General features: G+C 40.0%; 2 protein-coding genes across 2 annotated transcripts; one reads left to right on the forward strand and one right to left on the reverse strand.

Annotated features, from left to right (window-relative positions):
* Positions 1-1204: 1204 nt before the first annotated feature.
* On the reverse strand, positions 1205-15251 carry tax1bp1b (Tax1 (human T-cell leukemia virus type I) binding protein 1b). Its single transcript, XM_079227034.1, has 18 exons — positions 15171-15251; positions 13035-13228; positions 9809-9911; positions 9250-9440; positions 8878-9036; positions 7754-7902; positions 7346-7436; positions 6509-6694; positions 6062-6313; positions 5254-5427; positions 4804-4876; positions 4581-4699; positions 4304-4429; positions 3699-3785; positions 2915-3140; positions 2661-2821; positions 2493-2578; positions 1205-2210 (listed from the first exon to the last, which is right to left on the reverse strand). Exons 2-18 carry the CDS (start codon positions 13209-13211, stop codon positions 2012-2014), a joined length of 2559 nt encoding a protein of 852 aa, XP_079083160.1. The 5' UTR covers positions 13212-13228; positions 15171-15251; the 3' UTR covers positions 1205-2011.
* Positions 15252-16434: 1183 nt separating this feature from the next.
* hibadhb (3-hydroxyisobutyrate dehydrogenase b) lies at positions 16435-23916 on the forward strand. The gene is made up of 8 exons (XM_079226905.1): positions 16435-16511; positions 17351-17511; positions 17605-17714; positions 17804-17925; positions 21735-21868; positions 21952-22028; positions 22130-22286; positions 23106-23916. Exons 1-8 carry the CDS (start codon positions 16442-16444, stop codon positions 23262-23264), a joined length of 990 nt encoding a protein of 329 aa, XP_079083031.1. The 5' UTR covers positions 16435-16441; the 3' UTR covers positions 23265-23916.
* Positions 23917-25346: the final 1430 nt, after the last annotated feature.

The raw sequence follows: 25346 nt of genomic DNA on the forward strand, positions 1-25346 counted from the left end.
AACAATCAGAATGTGTGTGATATAATGATTAATTTCTTATCAGATTTGTTGTTAATAATCAGTTATTTGACTTAAGTTACTTTTTCCGTTCATATCACAAGTTCCAAACCTCTGTTTTTACTGCAAACACTTGTGTGTGAGCACCAAAGGCTGATCTCAGGTGACGTTTGCAAGTATTTCAGCACCACAATCCTGCCCACGTGTTGCGATAGTATTTCTGCTGTCCAGTGGGATCATGGGAACTGACTGTCATCGTTGCCTAATGTTCCCGTTAACGTTCCCGAAGACTTACGCAGTTTTCCTTGCTGTTTTCCAGTGAAGGATTGAAGCACTTTTTTATAACAAGTTGCCAACAATTTTAGCTCTTTTTTTTTTTTTTTTTTTGCCAATATCTCGTTTCTGGTGTATGTACAGTAGCTACCAAAACGAGGCAAAGGGCCTTCAGAGCTGAAGTTGGCAAGTTCTACATTGCGCCAAGGGATGATGTATACCAAACCTCCAGTGTTTCCAGTATTGTGAGATTTCTGTATGTACAGTAGTTGCCTTGAATTGTAAACCATTCCAATCAGTACATATCTTTGTATGGCTTTATTTTGACCGTTGAGACAAATTCAGCAAAGTGCAGACATTACAGACAGCTCAGCCCAAACTGTTCGCTGTTTACCAACTGATGAAGTTATGTGATTGTGTTTTTCATGGATAGAGTAAAGTTGGGGCCACGGCTATTTATGTTGGGCTGTGAGATGAAAAACATGCAGTTTCTATTGTGTGCCATAAACATTAAGTCACTATAGAGTCAGTTGATGGGACGTAGAATGCCATTTAATCCTTGATATAATAAACCACAGATCATTAAATGCAACAAGATTGTGCGTTTATCAACTTTGAGCCATTGGGTTACATCTTCACTGCAAGAGTGCTAGTGTTAATGAACTATGGTCCATTTGAGAATTCACAGTATTGTACTGCCAGTATGGAGGAAAAACTTTGATAGTGTACAGTGAATGTATTGTTATGTGTTAAGTGCATTAAATTATATTTTCATATTGTGTATGAAAAGGCATCACCAGAGGTTGTTGGGAGAAATAATGGTGATTTGCTGTATTTCTTCAAAAAGCTGCTTCATGTAAACTTTTGTTACATTTAGAATAAAAATGTCTGTGTGCCTAAAGAGTTGTGTGTTAATAACTGTGCATGGACATGATTCAGATTAAAACAGACTTTATTAGTTCTTATTAGATACATGAGACTCACTCAACAAATGAAACATTTCTATGAATGAAATAAGTTATTACTGTAAAAGAAGAACGAAAGAAGGAAATTGAACATAAGCTCAGCATGCACTGATTAGCTGATGATATATGAAGGGTCGGACACAAAAACCCAAGAAAAAATCAAAACAAAAGGAAACCTAACATAAAACAAATATATCATACAAAGTATCAATGTTTTCACGATATCATTGGCTTTTAAATATTCTAAAATAGATGATCTAATGTTCTGTATTATCATGTCTACATATAATCACTGAAGAATTATCCCTGACTGCATATTGTGCACCAAGGCTGCTTTCTAAAAACAATGAGTAAATGACGTGTAACAGTGATGTTTAAGGGGGGAATCATTTGGTTGGATATTTTAAATGTAAGTTTGGTAAACACTTATCTCTTTCCCTGATTCGTTACATCCTGTAGTCTGACAGATCTGTGAGCGTCAATTTGAAGTACAACAGTCATATCCCCCTAAATTATTCTTCAAATCCAAATGACGGGAAACCTTTCACCTAAAAAAGAAAATGTAAAATTCAGCAGCCCCGCCATATACACTGAATTAAGAATGTCATTTCAAAATGTCACATCACTTCAAAGTGTTTCTCTAAGCTGAAGTAAAGCGAAAGTCAGTATAGTTCTAAAGAATTGATCTTCACACCATTACATGCAGAAAAGAGTGCAGAGTGATTTATCTCAGTGGCCACGGGAAGTAGACGGACCGGATGTGCCGTTTTTTTTCCCTATTCAAAGTTGAGCGGGTGGCCGTCAAAGTGAGTGAGCACATGATTCTCAAACACCTTCTGGTCGCAGTCCAGCGGGAACTGCTCGCTGCACATGGGGCAGATTTTCCAGTGGCTCTCCACGTGCTCCTCAAACTTGCTCTGGTCATAGTTGGGCGGGAAGATCACCTCACACAGCGGACATCGCTTCATGTCCATGCTGCACGCGGAGAGGGCGGAAGAAGAGAAAAGGCAGGGAGAGAACGCTCGCGTTAATACGCAGTCGAGTGATGACGTGGACAAACCAGGAGCGCTGGCTAATAAAGAGCATCTGTGTGATGCGACGTGGGTGGGCCGCTGCATGACTAATACCAACAAAAGGAGGGGTTGTGCAGCAGAACAAACACTTTGCACATGTTACAATGCACAGGTTTAGAAAAATGTAGGGTGCAGCAAACTTGTAAGGCATTTATTAGAGTTTGAGCATGTGAGGGTGTGTTACCTGGGATCAAAGCAGAAGGCAGTTTGTCCATCACTCACAAATGGGCTGTGAGTTTCAGCTGCTGCGGGCTGTTCGTTTGTATTGCCCTGAGAAAGAAACGTGTGTGTATTATGATTTGAATATTTTAACACAAAAGGAGAGAATACTGACATCACAATCTGAGCTTACATTGTTGTTGTTGTTTTGCTTTTCCTCGGGCTCCTCGTGGCCTTCTGGCCGGCTGTGGTTGCGGGTGGGTTGGATACACACTACATTACTGTCCCAGGAGGGCGGGCCCACAGGGGGCAGCCTAAGCAGCTGGTCATCTGAGAACTCCTCATCTCCATCATCTGCAGGGAGAGAATTCAGAGTCATCGATGCTGTCAATTATTACTGGAGAATTTTCCACAAAATGTATGTGAATCTCAAAAAAGGAGCCCAACCTTTTGAGTCTGAGATGGCGTAAGGGTTCCCAAAATGCAGCTTGCTAGGGCTCTGAGAAACCAGCAGTGGGGTGGGGGCATCCTGGGTGTAAGGGACGGGGTACTGCAGGAATAAAGGCACACTGGACTGCATACTCTCCAAACTGGTTTTCTCACTGCCGCCCTGATCTCCCTTCCTGCTGCTGCTGCTGCTGCTGCTGCTGCTGCTGCCGCCCTTCTGGAGCTCCTGGGCAGGAAGCAGCACAATTAAAAACATTATTTGGTATTTTACAACAACAAAGAACAATGTCAAAGTGATTCATGTTTTCTGTATCTCTACGCCAGCCTGTCTCAACGCAAGGAACACATCACTGCTTAAAAATCACACTGCAGCTCCTGAGCTATGAGTTCTTGCTTTTTCTCTCGCTCTCACAAACAGTTTAATTTGTGCCTTCATTAAAAAAGAAACTCTTCTCATTTTCAAAGGGAATGGGAGTCTGTGTTTTATTGATGTTAGTTGCAGACACCAATTTAGTTTAGAGTCTAAACCTCAAATTGGGTCATTCTGCTCTTCTTAGCTGTAACAGCATTACCTCGAAGCAATATTGTAGGTCAGTGAGGACCTTGCTGTGGTCCAAAGCAATGTAATGGAAAATAAGAACTCATTTACTTTGCTTCTACAATTAGAGGCATATTAAACACAACCCAGATTGGGAGAGGGAAAATGGAAGGGGAATGGCAGTTTTCAAGGAATTTTTTAGAGTGGAAGAAGTCTATAAAAGAGAAAATGAAAGCTGTCACTAACCCCCTCCACTTTTTCCTTCTCCTTCACAACAAGTGCTAGTGTGTCCTTCAGCTCCTTCAGCTCCCGTCCCTTCTCAGCTACCTGGCTCTGAGGTAAACAAAAGACACACAAAAAAACAATCCTCAAACAAATGACATGCCGGTGATTGAAATACTCTCAGACCGCAGTGCGTGACATTAATTGATCACAGCCATAAAAAGCTTCCCTTTGCTAGAGGACTGATTTATGCACAATACGGTCAAAGCAAAACAACCTGTTTGAATTCCTCTGAGACACTAAGCAAATATCCGCCTGGCCCGTGCCAAGCACAGCATTAGCCAGGCAACTGGAGATGACTCCTCAGAGCCAAACTTCGCTTGTCTCCAGAGTTTGAAATAAACAGCAGTAAAATGTCGTCTCACAGATAGGCCCGCTCATAAACAACACTGTCAGAGAGGCTCTGTTCAAGGGAGAGATAGCATCAAAGGCTCCATCCCAGAGCTAAACCAGCCATACCCAGCAGTAAAAACGCTGTAAGTGTCCAAAGACAGACCTGATTTGAAAGCGGCGGCAGAGCATCTCTTGCAACAAATGGCCTGACCGCGGTGCTAAGTGTCTAGACTGACCTTGTAGCGATCTTCCTCTGATGCCAACTGCAGTCTCATGTTCTCATTCATCTTCAGTTGTTCCTTAAATTTCACCTCCATCTTGGCCAGCTCATCAGCAAACATGCAGCTACGCTCCTTCTCCTCCTGAAGAGCAGTCAGATATCAACCAGTGCTCTTTTTAAAAATCATATTTCTTTACTTACCTTTGGGGAACACGAGTCTTTGACAACCGGGTTTGAACATCTAATTTAGGGACACGTGATTGATAAAAAGACGTGAATAATATGTTTCTTACCACCAGCATCTGCTTGCATTTCCTGTACTTGTCATTCCTGTCGGAAACCTCTCTGTTATATCCTTTGAGCTTTTCCTGGATGATGGCTTCCAACATGGGATCAGCAGCACCTGGACTCCCTGTGGAGACAATGAAGGCAAGATAGACGGTTTGGCAAAGCATGATTATAGTTTTAACTGCAATTGTTCTTTCCGTGACGTACTTTGGGTTAGACAAAACGTACCTGGCACCGATATGTCTGGACTCACTGATACAGGTATTGTTGAGGCCTCTTGTGCTGAGCTTCTCTTCGGATCCTACAGACAGGACAAAGCAAGTGTTGAAAATAAGTTCTCAATGCAACTAGGAGAGAACAAAAGTAAACTGCCGCAGGCTTGAGCTTGATATACGCAATATCAGTAAACAACTAAAAATTGACTTTTAAGAGCACAAACAAAAGTATGCTACTTAAAACAATTACACAGCAGATGATAATTGTGTGTACTGACTAATGTCTGCATTTTCATTTTACGAAAATAAATTTGAATGTGTTAATGTCTTAAACAAGCACATTGAATGTTGCATTTCGTGGGATGTGATGGTCAGTCAACGACGTGTTACAGAAATCCATTGCACGTTCTGTTCTTATGTATCATAAGTATAAAGTACGTCGGCTGGTGTCAGGTGGACCTACCCCTTGCTGGTCGGAGAGTCTAAGCACATGCTTTTGCAGTCGCTGACATTCCTTGTATTTCTCCTTGTAGTGTTCTGCAGCCATGTGCAGCCGCAGCTTCAGATCCTCCACCTCTCTCTGCAGCTCTGCTACCTCAGCTGGGTCTCCAGCAGCTTCTTCTTCTTCTGTTTTCGCCTGGTGAAGACAATCGTGACAGTAATGGGTCGACTGCAAAGGCAGCTGGGAAGTTGTAGTGATGGAAAGAAACCCCTAACAGACATTGTAGATGATCAAGATGATTATGGTGCTATAGAGGCTTTATAGTCAAGGGATGCTATTCAAGTATTCTTTAGTAAAACCATGGTGATCAACAAAAAGCTTTTGTTATGTGGAGCTCTCATGTCGTGCAGGAAACTGTGTTGATCGTCTTGACGATGTTATCTTTTTTTTTTACGCCTGGCTAGGCCTAACTTATGGACATAATTACAGCCGCCTTCAAAGCAGAACCAATAAAAAGAAAACCCTGAGAGACTTTTTGTTTCCATTTCTGTTACTTTGCTCTTCCTCCCAGTAATGTTCTTCAATATGCTTTGCTTGGTTTCAGTAAAACAAACCATACTTAGAAAAGAGTTGGACAATAATCATAACTTTCTGCTATAAATTTCGATAAATTTTGAATTTCTTTATCTTTTTTTCTCATTGGGACAAAGCATATTAACATGGTTTCTATGCTCACACATCACCAACCTACGATTATATCAAACAAGTCATATAATAAATGCAATGTTTCATCAATAAAGCCTGTGAGCAGACGGATTATTATCCATACCGCTTCCATTTTAGCCTCTGTCTTCATCTGCTCCACCAGGCGCTCCAGGCGGCCGCACTGGGCCTGAGCATCAGCCTTCGCCTGGCGAAGGGCATCGGCCTCCAGCTTCATGTGGTAGAGTTCAGACATGGTCCGGTCGCGGGTGCTCGAGGCGTCCCTCAACTCAGCGGCTAACAAGGAGGCCTGCTGCTGGTTGGCCTGGAGCTGCTCTTCCTTCTGCCGCAGCTTCTCCTTCATGGCCTTCATATCGCCCTGCCAGAAACAAAAGATGTTTCAAGTGAAGGTTTGTAAGTCCTGCATGGTCATTATTCTTATTGTCAATATTTTATATAATGTCATCGTTATTATAACATAAGCACTAATCAAGTTAAATACTGTTCATGACAAATTTATCTCGGTGTTGTGACTTTCTTAAAGTTTTTAAATAATAATAATAATAATTTGTACCAAGGGGGGAACCTTGGCCAGGATCTCTCTGTACTGTTTCTCCTTCTCAGTGAGGCCCGCCTGCAGGCGTCCCACCTCCTCTTTGAACTGGGCAATTGTGTTTTCCTTGTTCACATCCACAGACTTCAGCATCTGCAGCTCTGCACTCAGCTTGGTGTTCTCCAGCTCCCGGTTTTTCAGGTGAATCTGGTACACAAACACACACACAGAAGAAGTTATAAAACATAAAGTCCTTGGCGTTTGCCTCATTTACACAACACCAATGACGATCATGTACCAAAGAGCATATGACTATTAAAGTAAATGTAGCATGACCTAAATTACAAAACAGGGATTGTAGATAGGCCCATAAAGCTTTCCTTGTGCGACGGCTCCAGTGTGAGGGTGCAAGTTAAATTAGATATAGGTTTGTTGCTTCATTTCCGTGGCGTCACCAAATGATGTGGCATTCCCAGTTCCTGTGCAGTGCGGACCACAACAAAGGCACAGAAACACCAGACGCTCCAGAAGAAGACAGAATAAGGCAAGCCGTCTTTAGACTAAAGGCTCGACAAGAGTATACAGAATAATCACAGTAGTAAAAAGTGAAAAACGGGAAAAGTAAATGAAGCGAATTCCAATTTGGGTCATGTAATGTAACATAAATTATTGTTAATTGTACAGATTGTAAAGCTGTCACTAAAATGGCAGTCAACCGAACCCCTGCTAAGCTAACCGGATTTATATTATGATCACGTGACATGAAAGTGCATCGCTGCTACCGACCTGAACATTGCCGTTTATTTTGTTAATATTGTTAATGTGAAGAAATAAGTAGTAATACTACTAGCACATTACCTTATAGAGTTCCTTCTCATCTTTCTCATTCTTGAGATGAGATTCGAGAGCCTCCTTCTCTGCTGTGAGTTTCTTCACTCTGTCCTTGAGACTAAAGGAAAGATCATAAACATTGTTAGTCAAAAATTGTATCACCCATCACACTGTCTATGTTCACATTCAGTGTTTGGAATAATTGATTAGTGACCATATTATAGATTATGGTAAACGTGTTTGTTATGCACCACTCACAAATAAAACAAGCTGCTGTCAAAAAATATGAAAAAGTCAGCTACTTGCTACGTTATTGAATAGGTTATACATAAAATATGTGAAAAATTAGACATGTGATGATCACATGCATAGCATGCATTTGATCAAAACCTGCAATTCAGTGAATCTGCAACACCACCTGCATCCTGAACTCACCTGTCCAGCTCAGTTTCCTTTTGTAGACCCTTCTGGGTGACTCCAATCAGATCCTCCTCCAGCTGTATCACTCTGGCCGTGGCCTCCTCCAGCCTCCTCTTTACTTCCTCTTTCTCTTCTTGCAGGGCCTGGGAAGAGTTCTGCAAATCCTGGGGGACAATAAAATATAATCTTGGCAACAGTTGGAATAAAACAAAAACAAACAAGACCAAAGACAATATATAGTATGCAAAAAGAATGCTTCCGTTTGATAATGTGCACGATCTAATGAATGAATCACTCAATGAGTTAATCATTCTCACTCTAATACTTTACTCCAATTGGTGCCAAGATGGATTCAAAACTGATAGAACAAAATAATGCTAACTTCTTGGAATATCATTTTCCATCTCTTTCTTTGACTCTGCTTCTGGAAAACATGCGCAAAGCATAAAAAGTCCAGATCAAAATGAACATTATGTTAAAATGCTGAGCTCTCAAACTTAAAAGAAGACATCAAAGAAGCAAAAGGAAATGATTCTTTTTAAGCAATCTGTTTATAGGAAGAATTTTTAAATAGTTATACTCGCACCACATTAAAAAAAAAATCATATAAAAGTTCAGTCATAAAATTAACAACCACAAAATCTGTAATCATGTTTTCATCTGAAAAACGTTTTAAAAGCGGCATAGGACAGCAATATGAATTAATACTGCCACCGCCTTTTAAATTTAATGTTATGCTATAAAAAAAAAAACAGCATTACAACTTTGAGAATTTAGACATTCATATATGTCAGAGTGTGATTTATACTTTTAGTGGACCACACGTTTGAATAGCTCTGCATATTTGCAGTCTTTCGCTAGAGGGTGCTAAGAGACTGTTTGGCTAAATGTAAAACCTGTCGGTGGAATAACTACAAGAACTAGAAAAGAGCATCAGTCATATCATTTAGCACATTTATCAGCATGTGTTGCTCAATCAACAACCAGGAACGACTATAACATACAACAGAAAAAAGAGCCAGACGTCTTGCTTCATTAACAAATCTGTTACAACAGCAACAAACATGTTCCTCCCTCTTTACTGCTGGCACTCCTGGCTGCCCTCAAAAATGTACTCCAAATGTCCATTTTCAGCTTACTTGGCTCTCTCTTCTCAGCTGGGCGCAGGTTTCTTTTTCCTGCTCACACTCCTTCTGCAGGCTCTCCTTCTCAGCTTCCAGCTGCTCCTTCTCGTGCTGCAGGAGGGCCATGTTTTGGACCAGCACCTCTTTTTCTCTCTGGGCTTCCTCCATCTTTTGCTGCACGGAGAGATGAGTTGGTCAAGATGTCCGGGCCACTCGTATACTAATTAACTTCACTAACAAAGAAAAACCACCATGCTCAAAGAGCATATAACGTTATCCACCACTGTGCATCATGTCCATAACATAGTATAGCAGTTCTAGATGGAACAGCCACCAAAGATCTGAGAACATTGGTGCATTGAGCAGCACCGCTATGGCCCACTATACCTCAAGGAAGCCGGCCTTGGTGGTGACCACCAGGATGTCAGAGTTGCATTCATCCTCCACAGTCAGCAGCTCGTCCTCTGAAGGGCTGTTGGCACGAAACTGGAATGGCGTGCTGGCTCCCCTGATCTCCCCTTTGTGGGTCACATAGCAGAACTGGTAGAACTCGGCATCATCATTGGGCACATAATATCCTGGGGAAGAAGGACATCCAGTCAGCAAAGTCACAGCATTACATCGAAGCAGAGCAAAAGATCGAGCCTCCGTCCTTGGCTTCTCTTAAACTGCACACTTATTACAAAGTTATTACAAAGCACAGTTATAAATTGGAATAAGTGGGAAAAAGTGCATGGTTCGAATCTAAAAAGTCACTCTCCATTATTTTATAAAAATAAGTAGAACATATTTTTTTTATTTCTTCAACACTTGAATAGAGATCTATAGGGAAAGCTTCACATGTATTTCTACCCACTGATTCAGTTTTAACAATCCTCTGAACAGCACTCAGATATGCAGTTATTAAAAGGTGTCAAAGTTATATAAAACTATGGTATGATCTTACCCTGAAAGACCGCTATTCGGTTGACTGCGGTGCCTTCCACATAGTTCTCTGGGAGAGGCGACCACAAGAATGTGTAATAGTCCCTCGCTGTGCTCCAACCAACCTGTGAGACATTGTGGGGAATCCATTCAACCAGACGTTCTCACCACATCAGTGTAAGATAATAACAATGGAGGATTAACAAGGAGACTTCCTAGAATCTACACAGTACCACTTCCAAAATATCTCAAACTGGTTTATTACGGTAATCACGGAGTTTTCAATCTATGTCGGAGTGATAGTGCAAGAGCATACCGAAAAGGAAAAATTATCATTTAAAAAATAAAAAAAACACTGAAACTCCTGGTCAACAAGTGCACATGGCCGAGCTCCTAACTGCGGAAATGTAACTACAACTCACTCCTAACAGGAAGAGCGAAAATTGGTGACAATTTTATACATAGGTGACTTGAAAAATGAAAACCAAAATGTAATTATACGTATTTTATGTGTTGTTAACTGACGGCTGATGAGGAGGGAGTAAAGAAAATACATCCATAACTTCAGCCTGGTGCCATAAAACTGTCAAACTAAATCAAAGTCACGTCGAGCTGGCTGGCTCTCAGTGCGCGCGCGCGCGCACACACACACACACACACACACACACACACACACACACACACACACACACACACACACACACACACACACACACACACACACACACACACACACACACACACACACACACACACACACACACACACACACACACGTGCATCCACAACAAGCCCAGTCAAAAGCAGCCTATTACACCCGCATCCACCACAGAACATGGATTAAAACGTGTGATTTCACTGTTAAAGTTTAGCCCAAATTATATTTTAGATATTCATGTAGACAGATCTCACTTAAATGTATGCAACAGATGTTGCTTTGATGTGTACAGGCCTTTTTTCACTATCTGGGCAGTTTATTTTCTCACCTGTGTACAAACAGCCTGCAGCTACAATACTGCAAGTGTTCATCAGAGCCAGAGATAGAAAGCTCTGGTGCTCCAAAACCCCCAATTGTTACCAGTGCAGTTCCAGCCTCCAGCAGTAAAGAACAGGAAGCAATTAAAATGCACCTAGTTAGAGAGTGTCATTACTGAAGGCTAGCCCTTACCAGTCCACTCATTAGAGCAGCGGAGGTGGTGGCGGGTGAAAGCTCTGAGAGGAACTCTTTCACTTACAACAGAGTGGTCTGCAATGTGAAGAAATAGGAGGAGAGGAAGTAGAGACAGTATAGAACCACCATAAAAAATAAAAAAATGGACTGGGGACCGATAACACAGGCAGAATTGCAAGAGTGAAACCTCCAAACATACAAGTGGTTACCAAAATGTGATTATAAAGCCGACCACTGCATTTTATTTTAAACGTGGCATTTCACCAGCATTCAAGCAAAGTCATACTTGTGCAAGAAAGCTGTGAGAAGCCGGTGGCAAAGCTGCTGCAGGAGGTAATGTACCGTCTAACAGTCAGACTGTATTACAGAGCAAGTTGTTCATGCTTTAAAACTGGTTAATTATAAAGCAGGGCTTGTTTTCTCCTTGGCTACTGTGACGACCTGTCCCAACAGCATTCCTCCATGAAGCCAAAGGCTGCATTTGTCCATGTGCAAACAAGAACCTGTCTACCATCAATGCATCATCAATAGCATGGTTAGTTTGTTTGACTTGCTAACTAAAAGTGTATAATTGAAACATTTGTAAATTGTTTTAGGTTGGCATGTGAATGCCTAAATTAGAAATGTGGAAATAATTCATTTTCAATTTAGTCATAATTCTTCAAATTTATATTTCTTTGAACTAAGTTACTGACAGCTGTGCTGACAAGTACACTGCAACCAACTGGACCATCGGACCTTTTATACTCAAGCCGCATCACTGACCTAGACATATCTGGCACATGCACTATATTCAGAACAAAAGCACATCAAATACATTAAAAAAAAACTCTTGAAAGTGGTAGCACTCCAAATAATCCAAGACAGAATTTGCTTTGTTTGACGGGGAGTCAATAGCAACTAAATATTTGTTCAGGATATAACACTGATTCCCAGTGTATCCAGGTTATCTCTTTGCTTACAAACGGAAGAACTTGGCACTAAACGTCTCATCTGTCAGCACTGCCAGGAACATTTACTCAATTTACGATCCTGCCCTCAGCCTTTTCCAGCTCAGCTCTGTGTTTTAGAGCCTCAAGAAATTCGTGATTTTAAGATCTAGTTGGTGTCTAGCTTTAGGCTAAGCACAATGTGATGAGGCATCCAACTACAGAGTGCTGAATCCAGCAAGTAACAGTGAGACATGACCTGATCTACCATCAGCAACCTAACATGACCTCAGTGAGGCTTGACGAAAACCGCTCTATACATGCATCCTCAAACATATCATGCATAGCACACGATAAGTATATTAACCACAGATGTGTTTTTTCTGACACAGAATGGACAAATGGCTTTTGTCAATGTTCCAAAGATATGAACCATTTAAATATTTCATGCTCAGCAAAACTGCAACAATTCGTCTTGGTTGGCTTAATGGCATTAAAGCATGCTACAGTGCATGATACAAGTATATGTCGGACTCTTCATACGAGCAGCGCATTCAGGCAGAATGCAACACAAACAGAGGAAGTCATTAGTTAGATATTTTTCGAGCTGGTGTGATTTTAATTCCAGCTTCCACCTCATCTTCGGAAGATAAAAAGCATGTTGGTCTAGAAGAGCCTTGAGCCATCTGCTTCTGAGGCTAAAATAAATGGCCGCTCCTATAACAAGATCCATGTGTGACACTGAAGTGTGTGGTGGGGATCAAATTGCTCCATTCCCCCTTCAAAGTTCAAATAAACTCGACAATAGCTGCGCTTGCAATCTCTCTGTTTTTCCTCACCACTGAATTAATATTGTTTTTCCTCACCACTGAATTAATATTTTGTTTCCACCTTTTCAAAAATAAAAAACCTAAAACATACCTGCAAGGAGTTTACTGGCACAGATACATGGATTTTAACACATGCCTCAATAGCGACAATGTCATACAGCAGTTACAGATTTACCTTGCAATATATCATATGCAATATGCTCTAGCCATTAAAACACATAGTGTAATACTTCTGCTACTCCAATTACTAATAATCATTGTGCATATATTGTTGTTTTCTTTAAAGGCTTGTATAATACACTGAAGAGGGTTCTTCACCTTGAATATGCCAACCCAGTCCTTTGGATTTGGTTTGATGAACTGCGTCAGGGTATAGTGACACTCCAGAGCAGCATGGGGCATGTAACTCTTCCCCACATTCTGGAAGATGACATGGGCAAAGTTGGATGTGTCCATGTTGGTGCTTAATAAAGTCCCGTCCAGGAACAGTGCCATCAATCACTCAGCAGTAGCTACACAGGAAGAGACAAGCCACAGAATATGTGATTAGAAACAATGATAATCACAGAAAAAAATACCACTCTTTACAGGAAATGAGAAGACGCAAGCCATTTCTACACAAAAAACTGATTTGACCCTGAGAATCCTACAATTACTGTATATTGTTGTTGAATAAAAAGTGATTGGATTATTTGTCTAGTACAGAATGAAAGCAATTTGAATTATATTTCTATAAGATTGTCATACAAGTGAAAACATTGTCATTTTACAGAGGCTAACCATTGTTGATATTCAAAACAGAGCCATGGTCAATTTTCAGATGATAAATATAACCATTATTCAAGGACATGGATTTGTATTTCAATCCAGACCCGTATAAAATAGTTATGCCATCCCAATCTGCTGTAGTTTCTCATTAGACTCAAAAGGCATGGAAGCTATCCGTCAATCATTTAAGCCTTAAAAGGACTGTCAACCAGTGGATGGATATTTATCTAAAATGTTGAGTCATTGGATTACTGTATGGGAGAAATTAAAAGTATTTCCATTAAACAGATGTACTACGGTATTAGCCATGATCGGGTATTGTCACTAGAGGACAAGAGTTAGCTTGGCTTGGCTTAACATTGAATATCATCTGTTGAATCGTTAATTTTGTTTTGTGGTGAAGGGACCTTGCTCAATCAGCAAAAATAGATGGCATGTTTGAAATGCATGCAATCTGGAAGTTCTCTATGACCAACAAAATAGTCAGTGGGGAAACCACATTTACAGGAAGTGGCCTTCTACTTCTCACAAATAATGGTCAAGGAATGCAGGTTAATGAGACTGTAGATCCACACATACAACTTTAACTTATCTGTAACACCCAAAGTAGTATTGGTGTTTGTCTTGAGCTAAACACATCTTTTTATTGGCCTTTTAATTAGTCCAATTCAGCTCATGTATTTATCAATGATTGCTGAAATACTGATAGTTACACTGGTAACGGCAAAAGGCATGCAAAGGATTATATGATACACTGATACAGTGTCCTCAAGATGTACTTGGTGGTGTCTTCCCTCAAAAGCAAAAGGGAAACAGCTGTTAAATAATTTTGAAAATATAAATAAGTTAAGAAACAAATGTTTTATTACAAAATATATATAAATATTTGTTTATTGTGAGCTGGCTAATACTTGATTGTTATTTTTTTTTTACGGTAATAAGAAATAGTACGATAGTAATACGTAGTATAACATACTATGAATTTTAAACCAGTTTATTTGCATGTATATTCATCTTAAATACTCAGATAGTGTCACGATTAGATGGCAGCAGAGACAAAAATAGATACAAGTGACTTCTGTTTTAAGTTAACACGAGGAGCGTGAGTTCTACTTCAGGGTGGATCTTCCATCTCGGCCTCAGCTGATATCATTTTGTCCTACGTAATTGGGCCTGTGACAGTAAAAACAGCTGCTCGGATGATAATCAGAAACACTGAACATTGTTGTCATCAAACGTTACGTTACAGCGATCACCGGAACTCTGATGTGTGACTTTAGATACGAATTTGGCCAAAGTTGACGACAATGGCTGATTTTATAAGCTAACAGAAGCGAGGCCTCAGTAAACACAGCGATCGAAGCTAATGCAGCTAGCTAGCTAGCTGACGGTTGCTACCTGTGTGGATGAGATCACACGTTACAGGAAAAAAAAATACGTTATAGATGTTCCTATGACTCCAGAGATAACAGTTACATATTAACTGTACATACTCAGCATTTGGGTGAGAAACGTCACAACAGCCTCAGCGAAGAGAGCAGCTAGCTAGGATCTCAGCTATCGAGAAGGACAAGGTTAGCCGACGTAAACAGTTAGCTTAGCTGTCTGTAAAAACATGACACGCGGAGAGAATATTAACGACAACTGTGTGGTTCGTCGTGTTGATAAAATAAGTATTAAACATACCAAGTTGCCATGTTGAAAAGCAGCTGAAATCCGAGTCTATCCTAAAAACAATTGTTGACGCAGTTCAGTGCTTCCCCGTGCCCTCTTCCTGGAATAATAACAACATTGCGTCACTTCCGGACAGGGGACCTATTTGAGAATCCCACCCACTTATAACAAAGTAATAATCTTACAAAATAACTAACGATTGTTTGTGGACTTGATGTTGCATGGTATCATTAATGATATCATGGAAGTCCAAATAAAAAACATAAGCAGTGGTGGAAAGTAACCAGCTACACAGCTTTAACCGTAAGCTCTCCCAAATACATTGTCCATTGTCCTTATGTTCATATATATTATTCGATATATAGTGTACACAGTAGTTCAATCAATGTTAATGTTGATGCTTAGTTTCTGTGTTCTACTTTGTTTCTTTAATGTCTTTTTTTAAATATATATTTCTCTTGTTTATTGTACATCATATACAAGAGCAACGTATAACTGGAGTCAAATTCCATGTATGTGTACAGACACACACGTCTAATAAAGCTGATTCTGATTCTATAATGTACTACACGCTGCTTTACTATTTGGCACTTTTTACTGAATTAGTCTATTTCAAAAGTTAGTTTCAGTAAAATATTAACATTATATAAATGCTGATGAGTATTCTTACACTGTGGTATTACTAGATCTCCCACCACTGTGGATAATACTTTAGATACGTCGAACCTCTAAGCCTCTAAACTTTAGAATTTTACATCAAATATAAATAATACACTTCATTTGTATAGTACCTTTCATACAAGCAATGCAGCACAAAGTACTCTGCAAAGAGGAGACATTGAAATAAAATGAACATTAAAACTGGAATAGAATGCACTAATTAATGTGAAATAAGATGGAAAGTGCACACTTGATAATAATAATACAAATATGATTAAAATTGGATAAAAAAGGATACATACAGCCTATGAATGAATAGCATAAGATGGAAAATAAAACCCACTGAATAATAAAAAATCAGTGGGTTTTTTATTTGCAGCAACCATTTATACATTGTAGATCATTCTAAAGTCATAAATATGCACAAAATAAATGTACCAAATCCATCTGTGGATGCGGAAACGCGTATGTAGCCCAGCCCCGCCCCTGCAGCTCAGTGGCTGGATGTGTGACCAATCGGGAGGCCGCGCTGCGCATGTCTCCTCTCTGATTGGACGCGGGAAACGCCATTAACGTGCGTACTGTAACTGTTACGTCACACGTAAGGTCAAGAGAAAAGAAGCATGGCCGCTATGTTGAGAGGGGCTCGGTTCCTGGGTGGAAAGTGCTGCAAGCATGTTGACTTTGCACTCGGTAAGGAGAACAAACTGAGACCGTGTTAGCGTCGTTTACGGCCCGCGCGCGCTTTGGACGATGTGGTTGTTAATTCATGACACTCGCTCTCTCTCTGTTTGTGTCACAGAGGCGCTACTTTAGCGTGTAATGCTCGTTGTAAGATAAGTTTGAGTGCATGTTCGCTGGACTGGGTTTAGCTGCTGCTTCAGTGGCTCCCGTTCACAATTTAGTGGACAATGAGTCACTTTTCTGTCTAAATGACGTTGTGTTCGCGTGACTGTGCTCGTGCTCGTCTTGCAACCTTTCACAACCCTGAAGGGTAGAACTCGTATTGTCCTACTGTGTCCTGTCTCGGCACCTTATGTAATGTCAGTCACTGTGTCATGTCAAGACGAAGCGGCTCTTTGTAGCCATTTAAACCGAATAGCTTCGCAGAGAAAACCCAAGTTTTACATGAAAAGGAAAAAAAAGTCATTATTCATGTTTCTTGTGCACTTCACATGATATCTCTCTTTAATAATAGTGTGAGGATGAAGTTATTTATTTGAACTTTAAATGATATAAGGATGTTTTGTTATCAACAAACAGCAAAGTCAATATTGAAAATGCTTGGTGCCATTAGATGACTTTGGCAGTGAAGGGCGATTGCATTAACTACCTTCATGACATTTAAACAAGAACACCTGAACAAGGGTTTCATTACTTGGATTTTTGTTGTTGTTGTTAACTGAATAATACAAACAATCCTAGATATTGAGGCATCTTGACTAATGACATACTGACAGGCCTTTTTGTTGTTGACTATCTAACAAGGATACCGCGTCGTACCATTGATCCATTTTGCTGTTCTGTTTCAGTCTCATCTCGGTCTATGGCCTCGAAGACACCGGTTGGCTTCGTTGGTCTGGGCAACATGGGAAACCTAATGGCAAAGAACCTGCTGAAGCACGGATACCCAGTCATTGCTACAGATGTGTTCCCGGAGTCCTGCAAGGAATTGCAACAGCTGGGCGCTCAGGTGGGAGTGTGAAATGTACACGAGCCTTTTTCATATTTATACAGTTTTTGACAGTTTGTTCTCCTCTTACGTTGTGTTTTTGTGTGTTCTCAGATTGTGGATAATTCTGCTGAGGTGGCGGATAAAGCAGACCGCATTATCACCATGCTCCCCTCTAGTCCCAATGTCAGAGATGTGTACACTGGACCCAATGGCATTCTGAAGTAGGCTTAACATCGGTTTCTCTTTCAATATGTGATAAATAACTGAATAGATTTTAGTTGGAGTCTTAATTGTGTACTTTTCTCAACAGGAAGGTGAAGAAAGGCTCCCTGCTCATTGACTCCAGCACCATCGACCCAGCTGTTTCAAAAGAGATGGCTGCTGCTGCTGAGAAGATGGGGGCAGTTTTTATGGATGCACCTGTTTCAGGAGGTACATTTTACACTTTTGTTTAAAGTATAGGTGTATAACCTACTTCAATATCTTGAACTTCATATGCTCGGTTATCAGGTGGCCTTCACCTCGCAAAAAAATGTAAAGTCTAGCCTAATACACAGGGCCTGCAATAAATACCTCTTTACAAAGGTAATAATGATTTGGGTTCAAAATATTTTAGAGAGGAATTTGATTCAACTTCATGGTCATGTTGTAGGCAATCGTGGAGATCAAAACTGTATTGCATTATACAATAACTAGTTGTGCAAACACTGAGTTTTAATAAACCGGTAGCTGAGCATATACTTTGAAACTGTTTGAGAACATAACTTATCTATAGATAATATAGGAAAAATGAGGGAGTTACTACTGTTTTCCTCTAAAGAAGTAATATTTCATCATATTGGAGTGTAATTACTAGCCAGTAGAGTAGGAACAAATATTCAGAATAACATCTATTGGAGTAAAACAGCTTGACCTTGCCCACCACGGTTCCTTAAGTTCCGTTTCCGCCGCCATGAAACCTCTCGCTACGCTGGAACGAGCTGAAGGGACTTGACTCCAAATCTATATAGAATTTTATCTAGTTATATAAATAATTCTATATAGACTTGAATCCAACTCTTTATAGAACTATAAATGGCATTGAATCCAATTCTAGTAAATTACTATCATGTAGATTTAAATATAAACACTAAATGGAGTTAAAAAAAGAAAAAGTATATATTATTGTAAAGCTGCAAATAGCAATTATATTAAACAATAATAATAATCCGTCACAAGCTCCCAGTGCCCATCATGTTTTGTCATACCAAAACCCAAAGATATTTACTTTTCTATCATGGAAGTCTGAGAAAAGCAGGATGCTACCATTCCTGCTTAAATCGTTGCTTAAACGATTAATCAATTATCAGCTGCAGATTTATTTTCTGTTGCTCGATCGATCAACTATTCATTTTAGCTCTACTTTATTGGAAAGGTAGTTTTCAACACCTACCATTACAGAGTTGGTGTATGTTTTTTTTTGTTGTTGGTTTGAACACATTCACAAGCTGCCTTTTTTTTTTTAAGTTTCATCAAGTAAACTGTGAACAGACATTTGACCTTTTGAGTGTTTTTTTTTCTTCATTTCTGGAGCTTGATGCAAGTTGTTCAGGAGTGAGCCATCTCTTCCTTCTCATTTCTGTTGAGTTGCGCATCCGCAGTACAGATCAGGCTCGAAGAAAATGGCGACGAGTAACAACAAAGTTTCTGAACTGAAGCACAAGTGAACTTTACATTTATCCCGGAAACCGGAGTTTAGTTGGGTTTAGAGGATCTGAGTGAAACTCCACATTCTTCTACTTAAATAAAGATGGCAAAAATTACCATTTACTTTGGCCTTTGTTGTTTTATAAACACTCATAAATCAAATTATTTGTCAAAAAGAATTTACTTTGCAAGTAGATTTCTGATCCACTTGCCCAACTGTTCAAGTGAGGAGAAACAAAACATTACCGTGAAACCTGAAGAGGAGCAGCTTCTGCCTGACGACAACATGTTCCACGCGGTTGCGCGTGAGCTCTCAGACTTTCTTGGGGGTCCACGCAGAAACGCAGTTTGTTTGAACTTGGCCTCGTCAACGTCAAGACAGCCACTTTCTTTGAATTGATTTTGCTCCATTTTATAGCCTGGCCCTAAAGATTAGTCATGATTTATATGCTTCCTTCCTGTGCTAGTGCACATGGATTAAAGTTGTCCAGCTCTCTGCCTTGAACTTGTGTGTGTGGTGCCGGCAGTTTAACTAGTGCAAACTGAAGTGTATGTCATACTTTGATATATTATGTCAATCACGTTAATTAAACTTTTTGAACATCTTTCGTGGTCAGACAGAAATCGGTAGACGTACAGTGGCATGATAGTGACTGTTTAATCCAGTGTGGTTTTTAAATGTTTGAACATAAAAGCACACATGGACATAATTGAGTCAGCATGTGTGTGTGTGTGAAAAAAATGTAAGAACCAGATGAGATAAGGGCAATCTTCCATTTTCCACAGACTAGAATGCTTACTGTACCAAAGCCAGCCTATAGAAGTCTAAAACGACAGAATGGGGACTGGTTAACTGGTGGCAAAGAAGATAAATGTATATTGAGATGGAAATTACTTGTGTGTTCATTTCCTGGAGGGGACTACTTGGTTTTCAAGTGAGTCTTCCTGAGCAACAAATTGATTATGTTTTACACAATTCCTGCTTGTTAGGTGCTTGTTAGCACGACCGTGCCTCAATAGTTTAATTTTACGTGCATCTGTGAAGTTTTAGCTATTGCGTAGTTGAAACGAATGCTTCTGCTGGAGAAAACAAACCTTTCTGACACCTTTTGGTATTTCAACCAAAGGCTTTTGTCTGCTTTGGAACCATGCACTTGTTGTTAAGCGTTGAATTACCCATCATTACTATGTAATTAAAAAAAAAAACATTTTTTAATTACTTCAACTGTCACATCTGAGATTTCTCATTTCAATAACTCTGAGAAATGATTGCTCATACAGTTTTCTGTAATATTGTTTACAGTGAAGGGCAGAAATCCTAGTTGGTAATACTTTGTTTTCTTTCTAATGAGCGTTTTCTGTATACAATGTGTTAATCAATTACCCATGCTTTGGTTATTTCTCAGCGTAACAGTTGTAACTGCAGCAGCACAGATCTAGATTCAAGTTTGAGCAAATGCTGCTGGCAGACTCACGGGTACCAGGGAGGGGGAAAAGTAATGTAACACCCACCTTGGCTTCTCTCCACTGGCTTCCTGTAAACTTTAGGATTAATTAGAAGACTATGTTGGTTAATTTCTTGGCACCCATGTCGCTTGCACCTGGTTATTGTACATTACTGAGCTTTTAACCCCATGTGAACCCGAATGCACCGTGAAATGGGTTCAAAAACGTCTGCTTTTAGAGCTACTAAGTGTTCACCAAACCTTTTCCAACAGTGTCCCAAAGCTTTGGACTGACTTGCAGGATACATAGCTTGTTGTCCTCATCCGAATCGTTTATTAATTACATACTTTCACAGGCTTACCGTGAACTCCTAAATGGCTAAAATTGTTTCCTGTTTATTTTTACTTCACATTGCTATTCTGATATTCTTATGTTGAATTCAACTTTTTACATGCAATAGTTTTCTCGTTTATTTTTTGAGGCCCATTGTAATTCGGTTTTGATTAATTGGCTCCCTACATATTCCAGTGAGTTAGTTCCAAACTTCTAAAGGAAACCTACGTATCTTTTTCCACTCCAGAAGCATGTCCACATTTATGTTGAACTTTGCCTAAACCCCTTTTTTTTATTTTGCATTTTATTCCTTTATTACATAGTCAATAGTACGGAGATGCAGAGCTGACGGGGAAAAAACACCCATTAAATGTGTTTCAGTGTCTTCCTCACCTCACTCAGACTGTTCTGGGTGAACTGCATCTTGATGTTCCAAAGGGGGCTTTGTCAATCAGGGGTATGAAGGGTTCTGCGAGAAAATATATGGACCCATATGACTCAGACAACAAAACACTTAATGGTGATCTGGACTTTTTTTTAAATTTTTTTTTTTATGTAGTTTTACGATTAACTTCAGTGGTAAGTGTCAAAAGAATTACATTACAGTTACTTTGAGAATGCTGCTATGAGATTATTATTATCAGCACATTCATACGATTGCTTTCAATTTCCTTTTTGTTCACTGCGCTTCAACTGATGATACTTTTAGAAAAAGCTCTATATAACCATCATCTGCTTGCACATGGTTCATTGTAAGCACCATTTTGCGTCCCTAGGTGTGGGTGCCGCCAGTTCGGGTAAACTGACTTTTATGGTTGGAGGTGCAGAGGAGGAATTTACTGCAGCCAAGGAACTGCTCACGTGCATGGGAGCCAATGTGGTGTACTGCGGTCAGGTTGGAACTGGACAGGTAGGTCCCCAGGAACTATAATTACTAGTATTAACATAGTGTTGATGTGATAGAATTTATAATGTACTGCCATCATGTTACAGGCTGCAAAAATCTGTAACAACCTGCTTCTAGCCATTGGAATGATTGGGACTTCAGAGACCATGAACTTGGGAATCAGGTGAACGATCTCATGGTGACAAATAACGGTGCATAAATCATAACGACAGACGCAGCATCAAGACACTGTGCGTAAGTAACATGGACTTTGTCTTCACTCAGACTTGGTCTTGATCCTAAACTGTTGGCCAAGATCCTGAACATGAGTTCAGGTCGGTGCTGGTCCAGTGACACCTACAACCCTGTGCCTGGAGTCATGGAGGGAGTCCCGTCCGGGAATAACTACCAGGGAGGCTTCGGCACCCAGCTGATGGCAAAGGTCAGTTTTTCTGAACTCTATTTTCTGAGGCTGGTTGCAATCTGAGCCCCAGCTCCGCTAGTCCATGTCGATGTGTCATTGAGCAAGACTCTTAACCCCAAATTGTCCCTGTTGCTGTGTCTACGGTGTATAAGAAAAAAAAAATGTAAGTCGCTTTGGATAAAAGTGTCGGCTAAATGTAATTTAAGTTTGAGCATTATTGTTTTCAAAATCATTTCATCTTTAGGTTTACACAGGTTAGGTTTTCTCACAAATATGAGAAAATAAAGCATTTGATAGCTGTAATGGTTTATTATCCTCTTTTTAAGTGGGGAGAAATAATTTGTTTGTTTTAGTCCCAGTATCTACTGATGTATTTTATACAGCAGAACTAAAAGTTTTAATTCAACACATTATATAAATCTCAAGCTTGTGTTGAAAGCTAACCATAAAAACCTTTTGACCTCAAGACGAGGGAACCGAAAGTTCAAAAATGCAAACAGATTTCCAGGTTTTAGGAATCATTCCTGCAACACTTTATGTATCTATCAGTTATATAGTTGTCAGTTGGATAGAAGTCTGCTAGAAACTCATTTCTGTGTTCTAGCTTTACATGCAACAGGGCTTTAAGTGCAGCGTTGAGGGGGCGGGCAGTATTTCTTGGATCACATCATTTAAAATGATGCAGTGAACTACCCTGCAGTAGTTTACATCTCATTTTTAAAGGCAATCAAGGCCATATTATTACAACAGAAATCTCTGTGGTGTGGACTGGTGGTTTTGGTTTAGAATTTAATTTTCAGCTTCGTTGGTTTTTCTAACATATGTTTTCTTTTTCAGGATCTAGGCCTCGCACAGGACACGGCCACCAACACAAAGACTCCTGTCCCCCTCGGCTCCCTATCCCATCAGATCTACCGTATGATGTGCGCACGCGGTTATGCCAATAAAGATTTCTCCTCCGTATTCCAGTTCCTGCGTGAGGAGGAGGGCCAGTAGTTTCAGCCTCCACCCCGTCCACAGCCTGGCCAGGCCTGGCCCTGCACAGGACTAACATAGCTTAGCTGGGGTGCATTTCGCCCCCAGGACTTTCTTTTTTTCAAAGTTGTGAAAGACATGAAAACAAGAGAGCTCCAACACAGCGTGACCGGTCATGTGAGCACTTTTCTCCTATTGGAAATCATGTTGTGATCTCGCCTTCTTTTAAATGCAGCACTCCTTTTGGTTTGAGAAGCAAGGGAAGGGTCAGAAGATATCCAGTGGATCCAAAAGATTAGTAGACTGTCTTATTATAAGAGTCTGGTGGGAATCTTTCTTAAGATGTTAGCCCTGTTTGTCTTTTCTGCAAACACGGTTTAGAATCCACATATTTATCTATTGTCTGTTTGTAATCATTTCTTTATCTTGCTGTTTTTTTCTCTTGACGGAGTTACTTTTCATGACATTTGAAATGTTACTTTGGTGTAAGAGCTTTAATATCATATCCTGTTAGGAAATAAAGACAAATTGGGATGTCTAAAATTTTGTGAACAATGAATTTACCACCTTTTAAAAAATGTCATCCTTTTTTCATTTCTGCATCAGGATGTTAACTTAACCTTCTCTTTTTTTTAAATATATAAAATATTAAAATTTGTTTCAAACAACTTGAAGCCCCACATTTGTTCAGTGATTTTTGATTTGCTTTAGTAACACAACACACGTTTTGGTTTAAAACTCACTGATTCAAGGGGAAGATGACTTCAATAACTGAATGTATGCAGCCAAACCTCAGACACCGAGAATGAAGAATACTAATTATCGCGATGAAAATGGCAGTGTGATTTCTAAAAGACTTCTCTGTGGACACGCACTGCAACATGTTCCCTCGTGTCTCTGACACGCAGACCCCCAAATGTCACAGTTTCCGTCGCGTGTCTGGTTCAGTCGTCCCGATGAGGCGGAGCGCCGGACAGACAAACGGGGCCAAAATGCGGGTGCACGTTGTTCCGTCCATTTAATAAATACAAAAAACATGTAACTAAATAGTCCAACACAAAATTCCCTCTAATTACGATTCGGATATGTTTTAGTCGACAAAGTTGTCATGCAGCTTCTTTGTTTTTGGGCCGTGCACCTCTTTCCTGTCCCCACGCAGCGAGACCAGGAGAGCGGCATGTTTCTGATCTAGTTCGCCAAGAGCCACTGAGGGGCCGCGGAGCCAGAGGTCATGCGATCACAAGACAAACCCATAAAAAGTCCATTAAGCACTGTAGGCTGAGAGCTGTGTTGCCATCTACTTGATAGCTGCTGCAAACAGAGCAGCACTTTGGTCTCAGGCCTCCAGCAGACTGACACACACACACACACACACACACAGCCTGACATCATCTGCTGCTGCTCCACGTCATTCCTCGCGCTCAATAGCTTCTTCAACACGTTTTAATAGGCTTTGTATTCAGTGTATTTGTTTTTGTTCTTAAACTCCGTGTTGATGGAGAATAGTGTTGTGTTTCTTTGCACATGAACGCCGGTATTTCGTTCCATGCATTTTGTTGACCGGTTAGTTGGACCTGACTGCTGAAAAAAAGTGCGGATGTTGCATCCTATACTGATTACTTTTCACGGGATGTTGCTGTTTTCAAAGTCCAAATTGTTCAAATAATTCAAAATCTAGCCATTTCAGTTTTTAATTTACATTTTAAATGTTGCATTCAAAGCAATGACTAATGGTATTTTGCCAGTGTTGTTTTAATAGTATCCTCCCTGTCCAGTGCAACGCCTATACAGTGTGTGCTATTGTCAAAATAAATACATAATAATAATACGACTCGCCTTGCAAGTCAAAATTGTCAAAATACTTGACATATACTCAACAATCAATTGACTTTTATCCGTCGTACTTAAAAATGTAGCTTTTATTTTTGTTCATTTTATTACAATGGGTTAAACAATGTTATTGTATATATTTCAAACTTTACAAATCGTAGTGATTTAGTTGTAACTTTGCGTCAACGTTTAGACTTTGACTTAAGTTAAGTTATATTTGCGTGTATACAATTGTATTCGTTTCCTGCGTCCTTATAGCCACCGTTCCTAATA

Source organism: Taurulus bubalis (assembly GCF_910589615.1).
Source record: "Taurulus bubalis genome assembly, chromosome: 12".
NCBI classification, from domain to species: domain Eukaryota; kingdom Metazoa; phylum Chordata; class Actinopteri; order Perciformes; family Cottidae; genus Taurulus; species Taurulus bubalis.